This window comes from Heterodontus francisci, chromosome 2 (assembly GCF_036365525.1).
Source record: "Heterodontus francisci isolate sHetFra1 chromosome 2, sHetFra1.hap1, whole genome shotgun sequence".
Lineage (NCBI taxonomy): Eukaryota > Metazoa > Chordata > Chondrichthyes > Heterodontiformes > Heterodontidae > Heterodontus > Heterodontus francisci.
Window position 1 is genome coordinate 100,058,598 of NC_090372.1, and position 14,915 is coordinate 100,073,512.

The 14,915-nt window shown below is 41.5% G+C and overlaps 1 protein-coding gene across 2 annotated transcripts in view; it reads left to right on the top strand.

Moving 5' to 3' along the window:
- The window catches only part of LOC137346020 (sorting nexin-13-like), a 128,476-nt gene that overhangs the window by 66,012 nt on the left and 47,549 nt on the right, over positions 1 to 14,915 (top strand). For both annotated transcript variants that reach the window (XM_068009320.1, XM_068009327.1), the window contains exons 10-11: positions 10,122 to 10,159; positions 13,439 to 13,508. In XM_068009320.1, the coding sequence (XP_067865421.1) occupies positions 10,122 to 10,159; positions 13,439 to 13,508 (108 nt within the window). The remainder of the gene's footprint in view (positions 1 to 10,121; positions 10,160 to 13,438; positions 13,509 to 14,915) is intronic.

Here is a 14,915-nt window from a genome sequence, read left to right on the forward strand (position 1 = left end):
AAATTGAGAGATATTAAATTTAGTTCTCTCATCTAAATCATTAATGTATATTGTGAATAGCTGGGCTTTCAGACTGAGAGGTGTTCCGCAAAGCGGTCATCCAATCTGTGTTTGGTCTCCCCAGTGTAGAGGCGACCGCTTGTGAGCAACGAATACAGTATACTAAATTGAAAGGAGGACAAGTAAATCGCTGCTTCACCTGAAAGAAGTGTTTGGGGCCTTGGATAGTGAGGAGAGAGGAGGTGAAAGTGCAGGTATTACACCACCTGCGATTGCATGGGAAGGTCCCATGGGAAGGGGACAAAGTGATGGGGTAATGGAAGAGTGGACCAGGCTGTCGCAGAGGGATCGATCCCTTTGGAATTCTGACAGGGGAAGATGCGTTTGGTAGTGGCATCACACTGGACATGGTGGAAATGGCAGAGGATGATCCTTTGATGTGGAGGCTGATGGGGTGGAAAGTGAAGACAAGGGGAACCCTCTCGCCGTTCTTGGAGGGAGGGGAAGGGGTGAGGGCAGAGGTGCGGGAAATGGGCTGGACACGGTTAGGGGCCCTGTCAACCACAGTGGGGGGGAATCCTCGGTTAAGGAAAAAGGAAGACATATCAAGCTCTGTTGTGGAAGGTAGCATCATCAGAGCAGATGCGTTGGAGACGGCGAAACTGGGGGAATGGAATGGAGTCCTTGCAGGAGGCAGGGTGTGAGGAAGTGTAGTCAAGGTAGCCGTGGGAGTCAGTGGGCTTATAATGAATATTAGTAGACAGCCTATCCCCAGAGATGGAGACAGAGAAGTCAAGGAACGGAAGTTTCGGAGATGGACCATGTAAAGGTGAGAGAAGGGTGGAAATTGGAAGCAAGATTTCCAGCACTTTTTGTTTTATTTCAGATTTCCAGCATCTGCAGTATTTTGTTTTTAATTTTGCGTTTTATAAAGGTTTACTATAACTTCCTTGCTTTTGTGTTCTTTGCTGCTATTAATAAAGCTAAGGATCTTATACACCTTTTTTCAGCCATTTCTACTTTTCCTGCCACCTTCAGGGACTTATTTATGTATACACACAGGTCTCTGTTCCTGAATCCCTTTAAAATGATACCATTTAGTTTATATTGCTTCTCATTCTTTCTACTTCTCCCCTGCCCTGAGTTCCTGATCTCCCCACCCCACTTCCCCAAGTGTCAGCCCTTGTCCAGGCAAAAATTGGTTGGGAGGAAACGTGATTCAGACCACATGCTCTGGCGGCTAGGCACATGTGCAGCTCTGGTGGAGGGGCAGAACAGTCTTCGGGTTCTGTCCACATACAGGCATGTGTGTGCAGAATGACAGCTGATACGCATTGCGAGTAATCACTCTATCAAGAATTCTGCTTTTCTTTTTCATAAAAACAGGAAATGCTGGAAATACTCGTCATGCAACATCTTTGGCAAGAGAAACAAAGTTAATGTTTCAGGTTATTGGCTATTTGTCAGAACTAGAAGCAGTTTGAGATGTAATAGGTTTTAAGCAAGTACACAGACAAGGAAAGAGGGAGGGGTGGAAACCAAAGTTACAAAAGAAATGATTCTGCAAGCAGAAGAGTGGTAATTGGACAAATAAAGAAACAAAAGATAGGTCAAGAGGATCTGTCAATCGCAACAGCAGAATCAGAATGGGAGCAGTAGTTATGATCTGAAATTGTTGAAGTCAATGTCAGGTCTGGAAGTCTGCAAAGTACCTAGAATCATAGAATGGTTACAGCACAGAAGGAGGCCATTCGGCCCATTGTGTTCATCTCTGCAAGAGCAACTCACCTGCCTTTTCCCTGTAGCCCTGAAAATGTTTTCCCTTCAGGTTCTTTTCCAATTCTCTTTTGAAAGCCATGATTGATTCTGCTTCCACCATACACTCAGGCAGTGCATTCTAGATCCTAACTGCTCACTGTGTAAAAAAAAAAATGCTTTTGCTCATGTCTTTGGTTCTTTTGCCTTTCCCCTTAAATTGGTGTCCTCTGGTTCTCGACCCTTCTGCCAATGAGAACAGTTTCTCTCTATCTACCATGTCCAGACCCTTCACAATTTTGAAAACCTCTATCAAATCTCCTCTCAACCTTCTCTTCTCCAAGGAGAACAGCTCCAGTGTCTCTCATCTATCCACATAACTGAAGTCCCTCATCCCTGGAGCCATTCTCGAATCTTTTCTGCACCCTATCTAATGCCTTCACATCCTTCCTAAAGTGTGTTGCTTAGAATTGGACGCAATATTCTACTTGAAGCTGAACCAGTGCTTTATTAAAGTTTACCATACTTCCTTGCTTTTGTACTCTATGTTAATAATCAAAAGATGAAGTGATCTTCAAGCTTCCATTGAGCCGTAACAAAAGCTTGATATAGCACCTCGTCTTTCGATAAGGCACTTCACAGACATCCATTCACTGATGTTAATCACTGCTGCCTTCCACCCTATCACAGACCTTCCCTTTTATTTTTTGCTGCCATCACCACCTACCCCCTTTCCTGCCTCTATTTACTTGTTCCATCTCTAACATCTTTCAGTTCCAATATTGAATGAGCAGAAATTTTCTCCAACTAAATATTGGGATGACTGAGGCCATTGTCTTTGGTCCCCACCACAACTGTTACCAACCCTGGCAACTGTCCTAAACTGAACAAGGCCATTCGCAACCTTGGTGCAGATATGTGGTGGGAAACTCACAAAGACTGCCTACTTCCACCTAAGTAACATTGCTTGACTCCGACCTTGTCTCAGTTCATCTGTTGCTGAAACCTGCATTCATGCCTTTGTTACTTCTGGATTTCACTGTTCCAATGCTTTCCTGGCCAACCTCCCATCTTCCACTATACCTAAACTTGTGCTTATCTAAGGTTCTGCTGCCTCTATCTTAACGTGCTCAAATCTCAACCTCAGTCGCCCATCACCCGTGCACTTACTGCCCTTCAGTGGCTCCCTGTATGACGATGCCTCAATTTTGAAATTATCAACCTTGTTTTCAAATCCCTCAATGGCCTCCCGCCTCCCTACCTCTGTAGGCTCCTCCAGCCCTTCAAGCAATGTTCCCTTTAAAATATGTTTTTTCTGCACAGCCCATCTTTTCCAGTTCAAAGCCTGCACGGTACCTTTTAAACTGCTGTGCACTCACGCAGCTTAGTGGGAACATTGCTTACAGGCCTTCGAGATCTCTGCACTCCTCCAATTCTGGCCTCTTGCATGTCCCTGATTTTAGTTGCTCGCCATTGACGGGCTGTGCTTTCAGCTGTTTGACTCTAAGCTCTGGAAGTTCCTCCCTTAAAAAAAAAAAAAATCTCTACCTGTCTCTCCCCTTTTAAGATGCTTCTTAAAAGCGGCTTCTTTGATCAAGCTTTTAGCCATCTATCCAGATATCTCCTCTTGTGGCTCGGTGTTAAAAATGTTTCTAGTGACATTGCTCTTGTTAAGTGCCTTGGTGGTTTTACCACATTAAATGCGCTATATAAATGTAAGTTGTTGTAACAAAAAAGGTCAGTGACTTAAAACATTAACTCTTTCTCTACAGATGCTGCCTGACCAGCTGAGTATTTACAGCATTTTCTGTTTTTTATTTCAGGTTTCCAGCATCCAGAGTATTTTGTTTCTGTTTTTCATTAGCAAAGCTCAGATAGAATGATGTAACATGGCAGAGGACCATTCCGGTCCATTGTCACTGTCCCAGCTCTTTGGTAGAGCTATTCAGTTGAGCTCTTTCCCCATAGCCCTATAAATGTTTTTCCTTCAGATATTTATCCTGTTCCCTTTCGAAAGGTACTATTGAATCTGCTTCCACCATAGTGCATTCCAGATCACAAGTACTCAGTTTGTTCTTCAAATAAAAAATTCTCCAGTCACCTCTAGTTCTTTTGCCAATCATAAATCACATTGGAAACAGTTTCTCCTTTTCTATTCTATTAAAACTGTTGATGTTTTTGAACACCTCCATCAAATTTTCTCTTAACCCTCTTGGCTGTAAGAATAACCCCAGCTTCTCCCGCCTCTCCACACAACTGAAGTATCTCGTCCCCAGTGCCATTCTATTAAATCTCTTCTGCACCCTCTCCAAGGCCTTAGCATCCTTCCTAAAGTGTAGTGCCCAGGATTGAGCACAATACTGCAACTGAGGACCAACCAGTGTTTCATAAATGTTTAACATACCTTCCTTGTTTTTTGTATTCTATGCCTCTGTTAATAAAGCCAAAGATCCCATATGCTTTTTACAGCCTTCTCAGCTTCTGCATCTTCCAAGGTTTGTGTACGTACACCCTACAAGTCTGTGTCTGTTCCTTTACTCCCTTCGAAATTGTCTCCAGACCCCATGAAGTCTCATGTCATCATAGCCAATTCAACCTGCTGCTGATTAACAACCTATCACCCTCCCTCTGCTGATGAATCAGTACTTCTCCATGTTGGACACTATTTGGAAGAAGCACCGAGGGTAGCAAAGGGCCAGAATGTACTCTGAATTGGGGACTACGATGTCTATCATCAAGAGTGGCTTTGTAGCTTCAGTTCTGATCCTGAAGGACATAGCTGCCAGACTGGGTCTGTGGCAGGTGGTAAACGAACCAACATAGAGGGAAAATCTACTTGGGTTTGTACTCACGAATCTGCCTTTCATAGAGGCATCTAACCATGACAGCATTGGTAGGAGTGACCACAGCACAGTCCTTGTGGGAATAAGCCCTGTCATCACAGTGAGGACACCCACCATCGTGATGTGTGGCATTACCATTGTGCTAAATGGGCTAGACTCAGAACAGACTTTAGCAGCTAAACACTGGACATCCATGAGTGCTGTGAGCCATCAGCAACAGCAGAATTGTGTTTCACCACAATCTGTAACCTCACAGCCTGGCATATCCCTCACTCTACTATTACTATCAAGCCAGGGCAGCAGCCCTGGTTAAATGAGGAATGTAGAAGAGCCATGTGCCGCACCCGAATTATCTAAAAATGAGCCAACTTGATGAAGCTTCAACACAGGATCTATATGCATGCTGAACAGTGGATGTAGCATGCTATAGATAGAACTAAACCAACCAACAGATCAGATCAAAGCTCTGCAGTCCTGCCAGGTTCTGTTGTGAGTGGTGGTGGACAAACAAACGACTGATGGGAGAAGGAGCATCCCTATTCTCAATGATGGCAGAGTCTACCAAGTCAGTGCAAAAGATAAGGCTGAAGCATTTGCAACCATCTTCGGCCAGAAGTGCCAAATGGATGATCCATCTCTTCTTGTCCTGAGGTTTCCCAGCATCACAAATGCCAGTCTTCAGCCAGTTTGAATCATTCCACATGATGTCAAGAAATGGCTAAGCACACTGCATACAGCAAAGACTATGTGCTTTGACAATATCCCAGCTGTAGTGCTGAAGATTTGTGCTCCAGACCTAGTCATGCCTCTAGCCGAACTGTTCCAGTACAGTTACAGCACTGGCATCTACCCGTCGATGTGGAAAATTGCCCAGGTATGTCTTGTCGACAAAGGTAGGACAAAAGTAGGGCGGCGCAGTGGTTAGCACCGCAGCCTCACAGCTCCAGCGACCCGGGTTCAATTCTGGGTACTGCCTGTGTGGAGTTTGCAAGTTCTCCCTGTGTCTGCGTGGGTTTCCTCCGGGTGCTCCAGTTTCCTCCCACAGCCAAAAGACTTGCAGGTTGATAGGTAAATTGGCCACTATAAATTGCCCCTAGTATAGGTAGGTGGTAGGGGAATATAGGGACAGGTGAGGATGTGGTAGGAATATGGGATTAGTGTAAATGGGTGGTTAATGGTTGGCACAGACTCGGTGGGCCGAAGGGCCTGTTTCAGTGCTGTATCTCTTTTAAAAAAAATAATAATAATTCAGTCTGGCCAATTACCGTCCCATCAGTTTAGTCTCGATCATTAGCAAAGTGATGGAACGTGTCGTCGACAATGCCATCAAGCAGCACTTACTCACCAATAACTTCACTGATGCACAGTTTAGGTTCCACCTGGACCACTTGGCTCCAGACCTCGTTGCAGCTTTTGTCCAAACGTGAACAAAATAGCTGAATTTCAGAGCTGAGGTAAGAGTGGCTCCCTTGATATTAAGGCAGCATTTCAGCGAGTGAGGCAGTAAAATTGAAGTCAGTGGGAATCCGGGAAAGCTCTCCACTGGTTGGAGTCATACCTAGCACAAAGGAAGATGGTTGTGGTTGTTGGAGACCAATCACCTCAGCCCTACATTGCTGCAGGAGTTTCACAGGGCAGTATCGTAGGTCCAATCGTTTCCAGCTGCATCATTAATGACTTTTCCTCCATCATAAGGTCGGGAAGTGGGGATGTTCGCTGTTTGTGCATTCTTCAGTTCCATTTGCAACTTCTCAGACACTGAAGCAGTCTGTGCCTTTGTGCACCAAAACCTGGACAACATTCAGACTTGGATTGATAAGTGGCAAGTAACATTTGCACCACACAAGTGCCAGGCAATGACCATCTCCAACCAGAGACAGTCTAACCACCTTCCCATGACATTCATTGGTGATACCATTGCTGAAAACCCCACCATCAACATTCTGCGGGGTGGGGGGCGGGGGGGTTGGTCACCATTGACCAGAAGCTTAATTGGACCAGTCACAAAAATACTGTGGCTACAAGATCAAATAAAAGGCTGGGTATTCTGCAGCGAGTAACTCTCCTCCTGACTCCATAAAGCCTTTATACCATTTATAAGGCACATGTCAGGAGTGTGAGAGAATACTCTAATTGCCTGGATACAGCTCCGACAACATTCAAGAAGCTCACCACCATCCAGAACGAAGTTTGATTAGCATCCCATCCACCACCTTAAACCTTCACTTCCTCCACGACTGACGCACTGGCTGCAGTGTGTACCATCTACAAGATGTGCTGCAGCAACTCGCCAAGGCTTCTTCAAAAGCACCTTTTCAAACCTGCAACCTCTACCACCTAGAAGAACAAGGAAAGCTAGCACATAGGATTACAACAATTTGCAAGTCCCCTTCCAAGTCCCATATCATCCTGACTTGGAAATATGTCACTGTTCCTTCAGCATTGCTGGGTCAAAATCCTGGAACCCCCTAGTTAACAGCACTGTGGGAATACCTTCACCACATGAACTACAGAGGTATAAGACAGTGACTCGCCACCACCTTTTTCAAGGGCAATCCGGGGTGGGCAATAAATGTTGGCCTTACCAACAATGCCTTTATCCCACGAATGAAAAGTTTTTAGTAAATATTGCTTCTTGTTATCCTAACAAATTGTGTCACTTCATACTTCTGTGTTGAATGTCATCTCCCATGTGTCTGCCCGTCTTACCATTCAGTCTATATCCTCCTGAAGTCTGTTACTAGCCTCCTCATTTTTACTACATTTGCTATATAACTTAGAAATTATGTCCTGTAGACTGAAGTCTGGGTCATTAAAATACATCAAAAATGGTCCTAATACTGACCCCTGGGGAAACCACTATATACTTCCCTACAGTCTGTAAACAACTGTTCACCACTACACTCTGCTTTCTGTCCCTTAGCCAATTTTGTATCCATACAGCTACTGTTACTTTTAATCCCATGGGCTTGAATTTTGCTAACAATATATTTGTCATACTTTGTCAGACTCTCTTGAAAGTCCATAGCAGAAATCACACTACCCTAATCAACCCTCTCAGATACTCCATCAAAGAACTCAAGTTAGTCAAACATGATTTGCCTTTAACAAACCCATGCTGACTTTCATTTATTAATCCATACTTTTCCAAATGTTAATTAATTTTGTCTTGGATTATTGTTTTTCCACCACTGTTGTTAACATGGTACATATTTGATGGGCCTGTTTAAAAAGGTAGCGGGATAATATTTTCATGTCTGAATCTCTCCAATCAAGTTTTCACCTCTACCAAAGCAACCTAACCGGTGTCACAAAAGGCATCTTTGGAACTGTTACTACAGTTATGTGCATCTTTACTCCTCTGTCTCTATATTTTTAGTTGCAACACTGTCAATAACAGTGTCAAGAAGTTGATGAGAAGTCGCCTGTTGAAATTTAACAGATCTGTGACAGTAACATTTACATGTAATATCCATGCAAATGTTATTACTGCTGCATAAATTTTGACTTTTTAATATATTCAATGTAAGAATGCAATCTGCATTCAGTCAGTATTCAGTTGTGATAAAGTCACCTTGCAGGTCCTAACAAGTCCCTAGATTATTTGCTGTGGTCATGCTTAAGTAGTACAGGCCACTGCTGAAAAATATTTCTTGCATACTCATTTGAATAGTTGGAGATCCTAATGTTTGTATAGGCATGCCAAATAATCCTGTTGCACCATGACCAAAGAATAAACTTCAAAAGTACAGATTTAAGCCCCAAAGGGTTGTATCTCGGGTGATGCAGGTGCACTTAGAAGTTTTCTTACAGTAATAGCTATGGAAACATTCATAGCCAAAAATCTCACCCTGTTTTTGAATGGGCCATGTAAGTCACAAATGTGGCAAAAGGAATGGAAGATAAAATGAGCTAAAACAGTGTCTGTTGTTCTATCACTTGCCCTGTTAGGAATAAGAACTGCCTGCTATCCATTTATACCACAGACAGGATTTTAAATCTAGGAATTGATGTGCCATAGATTATCTAATTTGCTATTAAACACTCTTTACTAGTGAAAGACTGTTTTCTTCTCATTTGAATATTTCCAGTGTTTGTAATAGCTATAACATTCAGCCTAACTTTGAGTTCAACAGATTCCAGACTTGAGATCTAAGAAGTTTTAAACAGAATTGAAGGAAATTTCAGATGTCTGTCAAATTGGAGTTGATGAAGGGTTAAGACAAATGTTGGCAAATTGCCAAAAAAATTATTTTAAGTTGTTTTCATGATGGGTATTTTACAAAGCTATCTATCTACATCTAGTGGCAGAAGAGCAATACTGCAGGGAATTTTCCAATGTTTTGTGCTTTCAGTGTGTCTATTTTCTTAGTAATCTGCACTGTTTTCATGTAAACAGAGTTGGCACATCTTGTCATGGCATATCACAACTTTTTTTTAGTGCAACAATTTTACTGCTATTATTCTGGATGATAACGGTATTCTGTACTCCTAATCAAATTTCTTTTTGCTGAATTTAAAGTAGTTTATACATTTAGTTTGGAATAAATGTTAACTTGGGGATTTCAAGGAAGAATATTTAGCCTTTTAAAAATACGATTACTTGGCTTTTTTATTTAATTTTGAAAATAATTATACCAAAAACTAAATTACTACTTCATTTGCCATAGCTATGGGTAGGTTGCCAAACAAACTGAAAGAATTTGCAGAGATCCTGGTTTCTTCTAGCAGAATCATGTGACTTATCCCTTCCTGCATCATTATAACAGCATGTCTAGACAACTGTCTTTAGTTCTGTACCCACAGTCAACATTATTTCATTGAATTTCTCCATGCATTTTGATGCCATTTCAAATTCTACATACATTTGTGTTACTGGGCATGTATTATTACCCATGTTGGAAACCGATTTGATTTATAAACTGCTGTTACTATTGGAAGAATTTTTTTTTTTACTATTTGCTGAATACATTTTATGCACAATGTACTTATACAGAAAGGACTAGACAGTGTTGATTTTGAAATCCAGCATAAAGTTCAATTATTTGCCAAAACTAACAGGGGTTTTTGAAAAACTCATTGTTTCAGAAATATAAATAAAATAAAGTTAATTATGGAAAACGATTTCTTGACAGACCCAGTCCTGCACTTATGTACTCTGATAAAAAGGAAAATAATCAGAAAGGAAATTGGTTTCAGAGTACTGTCTTGCATCATAATTTAAATACCAGTGTTAAAGTAGACAGTATAATTTGAAATTATGAGCCTAAAATCACAGAACAACTACTCTCTAGTGCACAACTGCCCTGTTCTTGGCTGGCTGCAGGTGCATACGTTTGTTTTACTAGGAATCCTTTGGGTATTATAGTATTGGGAATTTGCCTTGAATTGGTCATTTTTCTTTGTTAATGTTTAATTGTACTTTGCGATGTTTATTTCAAGTACATGACCTTCTACTGTACTTCAGTATTCTTTCACAGAGCATTTTTTACATTGTGAGCTGATTTTTTTTCTTCTCTCCAGAGTCTTTCAATGGCTCCCCAACTGGTAGTTTAAATTCGGTAAGTGCTATAGACTGTTACATAATCTAGGTCATTTACTGATAATCGCACAAAAATGTTTGTTTCCATAGTGAAATGAACTAATTTCCATCTGTCACCCCCAAAGCTAAGCCACTGCTTTTTGCTCTTCTATATTTCTATGCAAAGCTTACTGGCAGCTTGGATTTACAGTGCTTGTGCAGGTGTTTTAATATCTATAGATTAGTTTGTTCTGGCTTAGTTCCATGTCTGGATTGGATGCTTGCTTAAATAATACAGTTCCCTTGTGTCATTATGTGACAGAAAACAGCTCAAGCTATGAATAGTCAAAAGGTTATATGTAATGTCAGTGTGTTTCTGTAATTTAACCCATTTGGGTATCCTTTACTTCTTAGCAGATGTTCTCGAAGTTTTCATACTTGTATTTCATAAGTCATTGGTGTTTGCTGTATAATTATGGAAAGAATAAAATGAAAGTGAAACATGCTTTTCACAAAGGTAAATTCATGGTACAGGAGGTGTGGATTAATTGCCACCTTTCAATGAACATAAGAAATAGGAACAGAAGTAGACCATTCAGCCCCTCGAGCCTGCTCCGCCATTCAACCGGATCATGGCTGATCATCTACCTCAATGTCATTTCCTGCACTATCCCTATAACCCTTGATATCTTTAACACAGTTGGTCTCAATATTTAATATTCTGTTGATGACAGCACCAGCCATTTAAACAAATCTCCCCCAAAAATTGCATAGTATAATATTCTTTGACCATTTAATTTTTGTTCAAAGTGTTTCCAAGAAAGCTTAATTTAATCTCCATGTGTGTTTGGAAGACAAAGTAGCTGTCCTTAATGAAATGATGAGACTGAGTTTTGTTTGTTAAGCGGTTCGCTTTATAAACTTAGATACCACCTCCACCTCTGATTTTACTTTATAATGTTCTGTGAAGTGCCTTGGGATGTTTTATTTTGTTAAAAGCACTATATAAATACAAGTCATCGCTATTGTCATTGTCATGCCCAGTAGAACCATTACTCTGTGCCACCCTGGCCATTATCCCAGTACAGCCTTCATCTTTGCTCTCAAGTCCTAGGGGCGCAGACTTGAATGAATATGGGAGACAACTGGTTGAGCCATTCATTGCCAGATGTGCATGGATCACATAAAGCACTATCCGGTCCTGCACTTGAATGATAAAACTACTCAAAATTCGAGATCATCATCATTTCTCTACTGCAAACGGTCTTTTTTTTTATTCGTTCATGGGATGTGGGCGTCACTGGCTAGGCCAGGACTTATTGCCCTTGAGAAGGTGGTGGTGACCTGCCTTCTTGAACCGCTGCGGTCCTTGGGATGTAGTTACACCCTGTAAGGAAGGGAGTTCCAGGATTTTGACCCAATGACAGTGAAGGAACGGTGATATAGTTCCAAGTCAGGATGATGTGCGGCTTGGAGGGGAGCTTGCAGGTAGTGGTGTTCCCATGCATCTGCTGCCCTTGTCCTTGTAGGTGATAGAGGTCGCAGGTTTGGAAGGTGCTGTCGAAGGAGCCTTGGTGTGAATTGCTGCACTGCATCTTGTAGATGGTATACACTGCTGCCACTGTGTGTTGGTGGTGAAGGGTATGAATGTTGAAGGTGGTGGATGGGGTGCTAATCAAGCGGGCTGCTTTATCCTGGCACCCCTGTCTCAACTGTATCCCCTGTCTCAACTGTATCCCCTGTCTCAACTGTATCCCCTACCCTCATTTCCAAAAGAAGTGTGCGGAGCTCATGGGCGACTTTGTCACTGAGATTGAGACCATCTGATCAGCTGCCTCTGCTGCAGCTGTCCCATCCCCTAGCCCAGTGGGCCAAGCTTCCTCTGAGTGTTTTTGTCCCCCACCCCCACCCTATCCCTGAACTTCGAGCTTATCTTATCCTTGAGCCACCTCCTGCTACTTCGACCATATTCCCACTAAACTGCTGATCATCCAGCTTTTCTTTCCCAGTCGTCATCGCCCTGCTCCTTTTATAAAAAAAAAAGCCCTTGAACTCGCTGTCCTTGAAAACTACTGCTCCAATCTGGTTTCTGCCCTGCCGCAGTACTGAAATGGCTCTAATTAAAGTCACAAATGACATCCTATGTGACTGTGATAAAGTAAAACTATCTCTTCTCATCCTTTTCAACCTATCTGCAGCCTTTGACCACATCACCCTCTTCGAACACCTCCACTGTCATCCAGTTAGGTAGGACTGCACTCGACCGGTTCCATTTTTCTAACCAAATGTAGCCAACTTGCACTGTCTTCTCTTTCCACTCCAACACTATTACCTCTGGTGTCCCTCAAGGATTTATCCTTGGACGCCCCCCCCCCCCCCACCCGGCCATTTCATCATCTTGCCATCCTTCGGCAACATCATCCGAAAACATAGCATGTTTCACATACAGCTGAGTGACATCAGCATATATCTCACCATCACCTCTCTCGACTCCTCTACTCTTGTGACTGCTTGTCCACCATCCAGTTCTGGATGAACAGTAATTTCCTCTAATTAATTATTAGGAAGACAGAAGCTGTTGTTTTTCCTCCCTGCCACAAACTCTAGCTACCAACTCCATTCTACACCCTGGCAACCGTCGGAGCCTGAACCACGTAACCTTCATGTCATATTTGATCCTGAGATGAGCTTTCGACCATTTTATCCGAGCCATCACTAAGAACTCCTACTTCCACCTCGGTAATGTAGCCTAACTTTTCCCCTGCCTCAGCTCATCAATGCCTTTGGTACCTCTAGACCTGACTCCTGGATGGCTACCACATTCTGCCTTCTGTAAACTTGAGGCCATCAAAAACTCTGCTTACATCAGGTCCTTACATCAAGTCCTGTTTGCCTAGTACTCGCTGACCTACACTGGCTCCCAGTTAAGCAATACCTCTTTTAAAAATTCTCATCTTTGTTTTCAAATCCTTCCATTTGCCTTGCCCCTCTCTATCTCTGTAATCTCCTGCAGCCCCACAACCCTCCAAGATGTCTATGCTGATTTTAATTCAGGCCTCTTGAGCTTCCCCAATTTTATTTGCTCTGCTTGGTGGAGATTTTAGCTGCTTAAGCCCTAAGCTTTGGAACTCACTCCCTAAACCTTTCTGCCCCACTATCTCTCTTTCCTCTTTAAGACGCTGCTTAACACCTACCTCTTTGTAAAGTCCAATTTTGCTTTGCAATGCTCCTGTGAAGCACCTTGTGGTGTTTTATTACAGAAAAGGCGTGTGTGTGTGTACAGTATGAAACATTACTCAAATATATTTTTCTTCCCCAGTCGCTAGATGATCTTTCAAATGCCAGCTCCGAAGAGTCATTGCAGTTACAAGTATCTATTAGTGACACTGGTAAGTGATATTACAATGTCAGTTTCAGTGCAAAGATAACCTTTGGACAATGTTGATTTGTACAGTATGCATGCCACTTAGCTACTGAGTTCTTTCAGAAATGTTGCAAATAACAGCAGAAGCATTAGTTGCAGCTATGTGTGCTCACACAACAGCTACATCAACTGAATTAGTGCATTACTTTAACTAAGCACATTTGCTGTGCCAAAGCAGAACAGTAGTGTGTGTGAATGTAAAAAAAAAACGTGGAAAATACCAAATAGCAATGTGCATCTATACGTGTGTACACCTTACAGAATACACTTTCGGGATCAGTTGTTCGACGAAACAAATCACTCATAGTTGTTGTAAGTTAGTAGAATTTCTCTGGAGCCACTTGCTAATTACTTGTAAATCCAGGCCCCCTATTTAGCAGGAGGAAATGTACAATTTTAGTAGAAAAATGTTCCTGCCATGTATAATGGCTTTAAGAAACCAGCTTGATTTGTCCAGGAATTTGATTGGCTTACCTGGTACATTCTTTTCCAAATGATCAGTTCAGCTCAATGTGGCAGTAATTGAATCAGACCATGCCCTCTGTTTCTAATTATCATTACACCTTTGTATGTTTACATTTCTTTTCATTTTTCATTATCTGTTGTTTTCATGTCTGTCTGTGCATCTTCTTGTTTATTTAGCTTTTCTGTGGGGTGAATCTACTTTTGTAGTCTTCAGTTGATTTTCGTCCTGTAATCCTTTTACAAAGTATTTTAGCTCTCTGTGGACAGCAATGTATTATTCAAACCATTTTCTAACAATTGTCAAATAGTGAGTCCTGTATTTCTATTAAAAAAGATGTAAAGGTATTCTCAATATTAAAAATACTTTGCAGAGCTATCTAGTTTTTCAACGTCAGCGAAAATAAAATTCTGAAGAATTTAAAGATCCCCATTTGTATCAGCACAATTACATAAATGCACCTGCTCACTTAACTATTTTACTGTACATTTTCAGTTATTGTACAGCTCAGATTTGATATCTGTCAAGCACTGCTCACGATACCATTAACAAAACTATTAACTTTTTTTAAAAATCTAATAAATCCTTAATGTGTTTTACATGGCATCATACCTATTTTGAAAAAATAAAAACTTATTACATTTCAATATCTGTGCACTAAGAAGTGAAAAGGAACTTGATGTTTAATTCTTTATTAATACAAGGATGTCCTAGGAATTTGAACATTTTTTTTATATCAGACATTTGATCTGATATAAATGTCAAATATATTTTAAAGGATCTCCTACTTAATCCTATCCTTAGACCAAACCTCCTCGTGCCATGGTGAATTCTTCCACAACTGGTACCAACTATTCTTTTGACTAATTGTGAATTTTACGTTAAATTAGAGTCGACATTCTGCTGTGG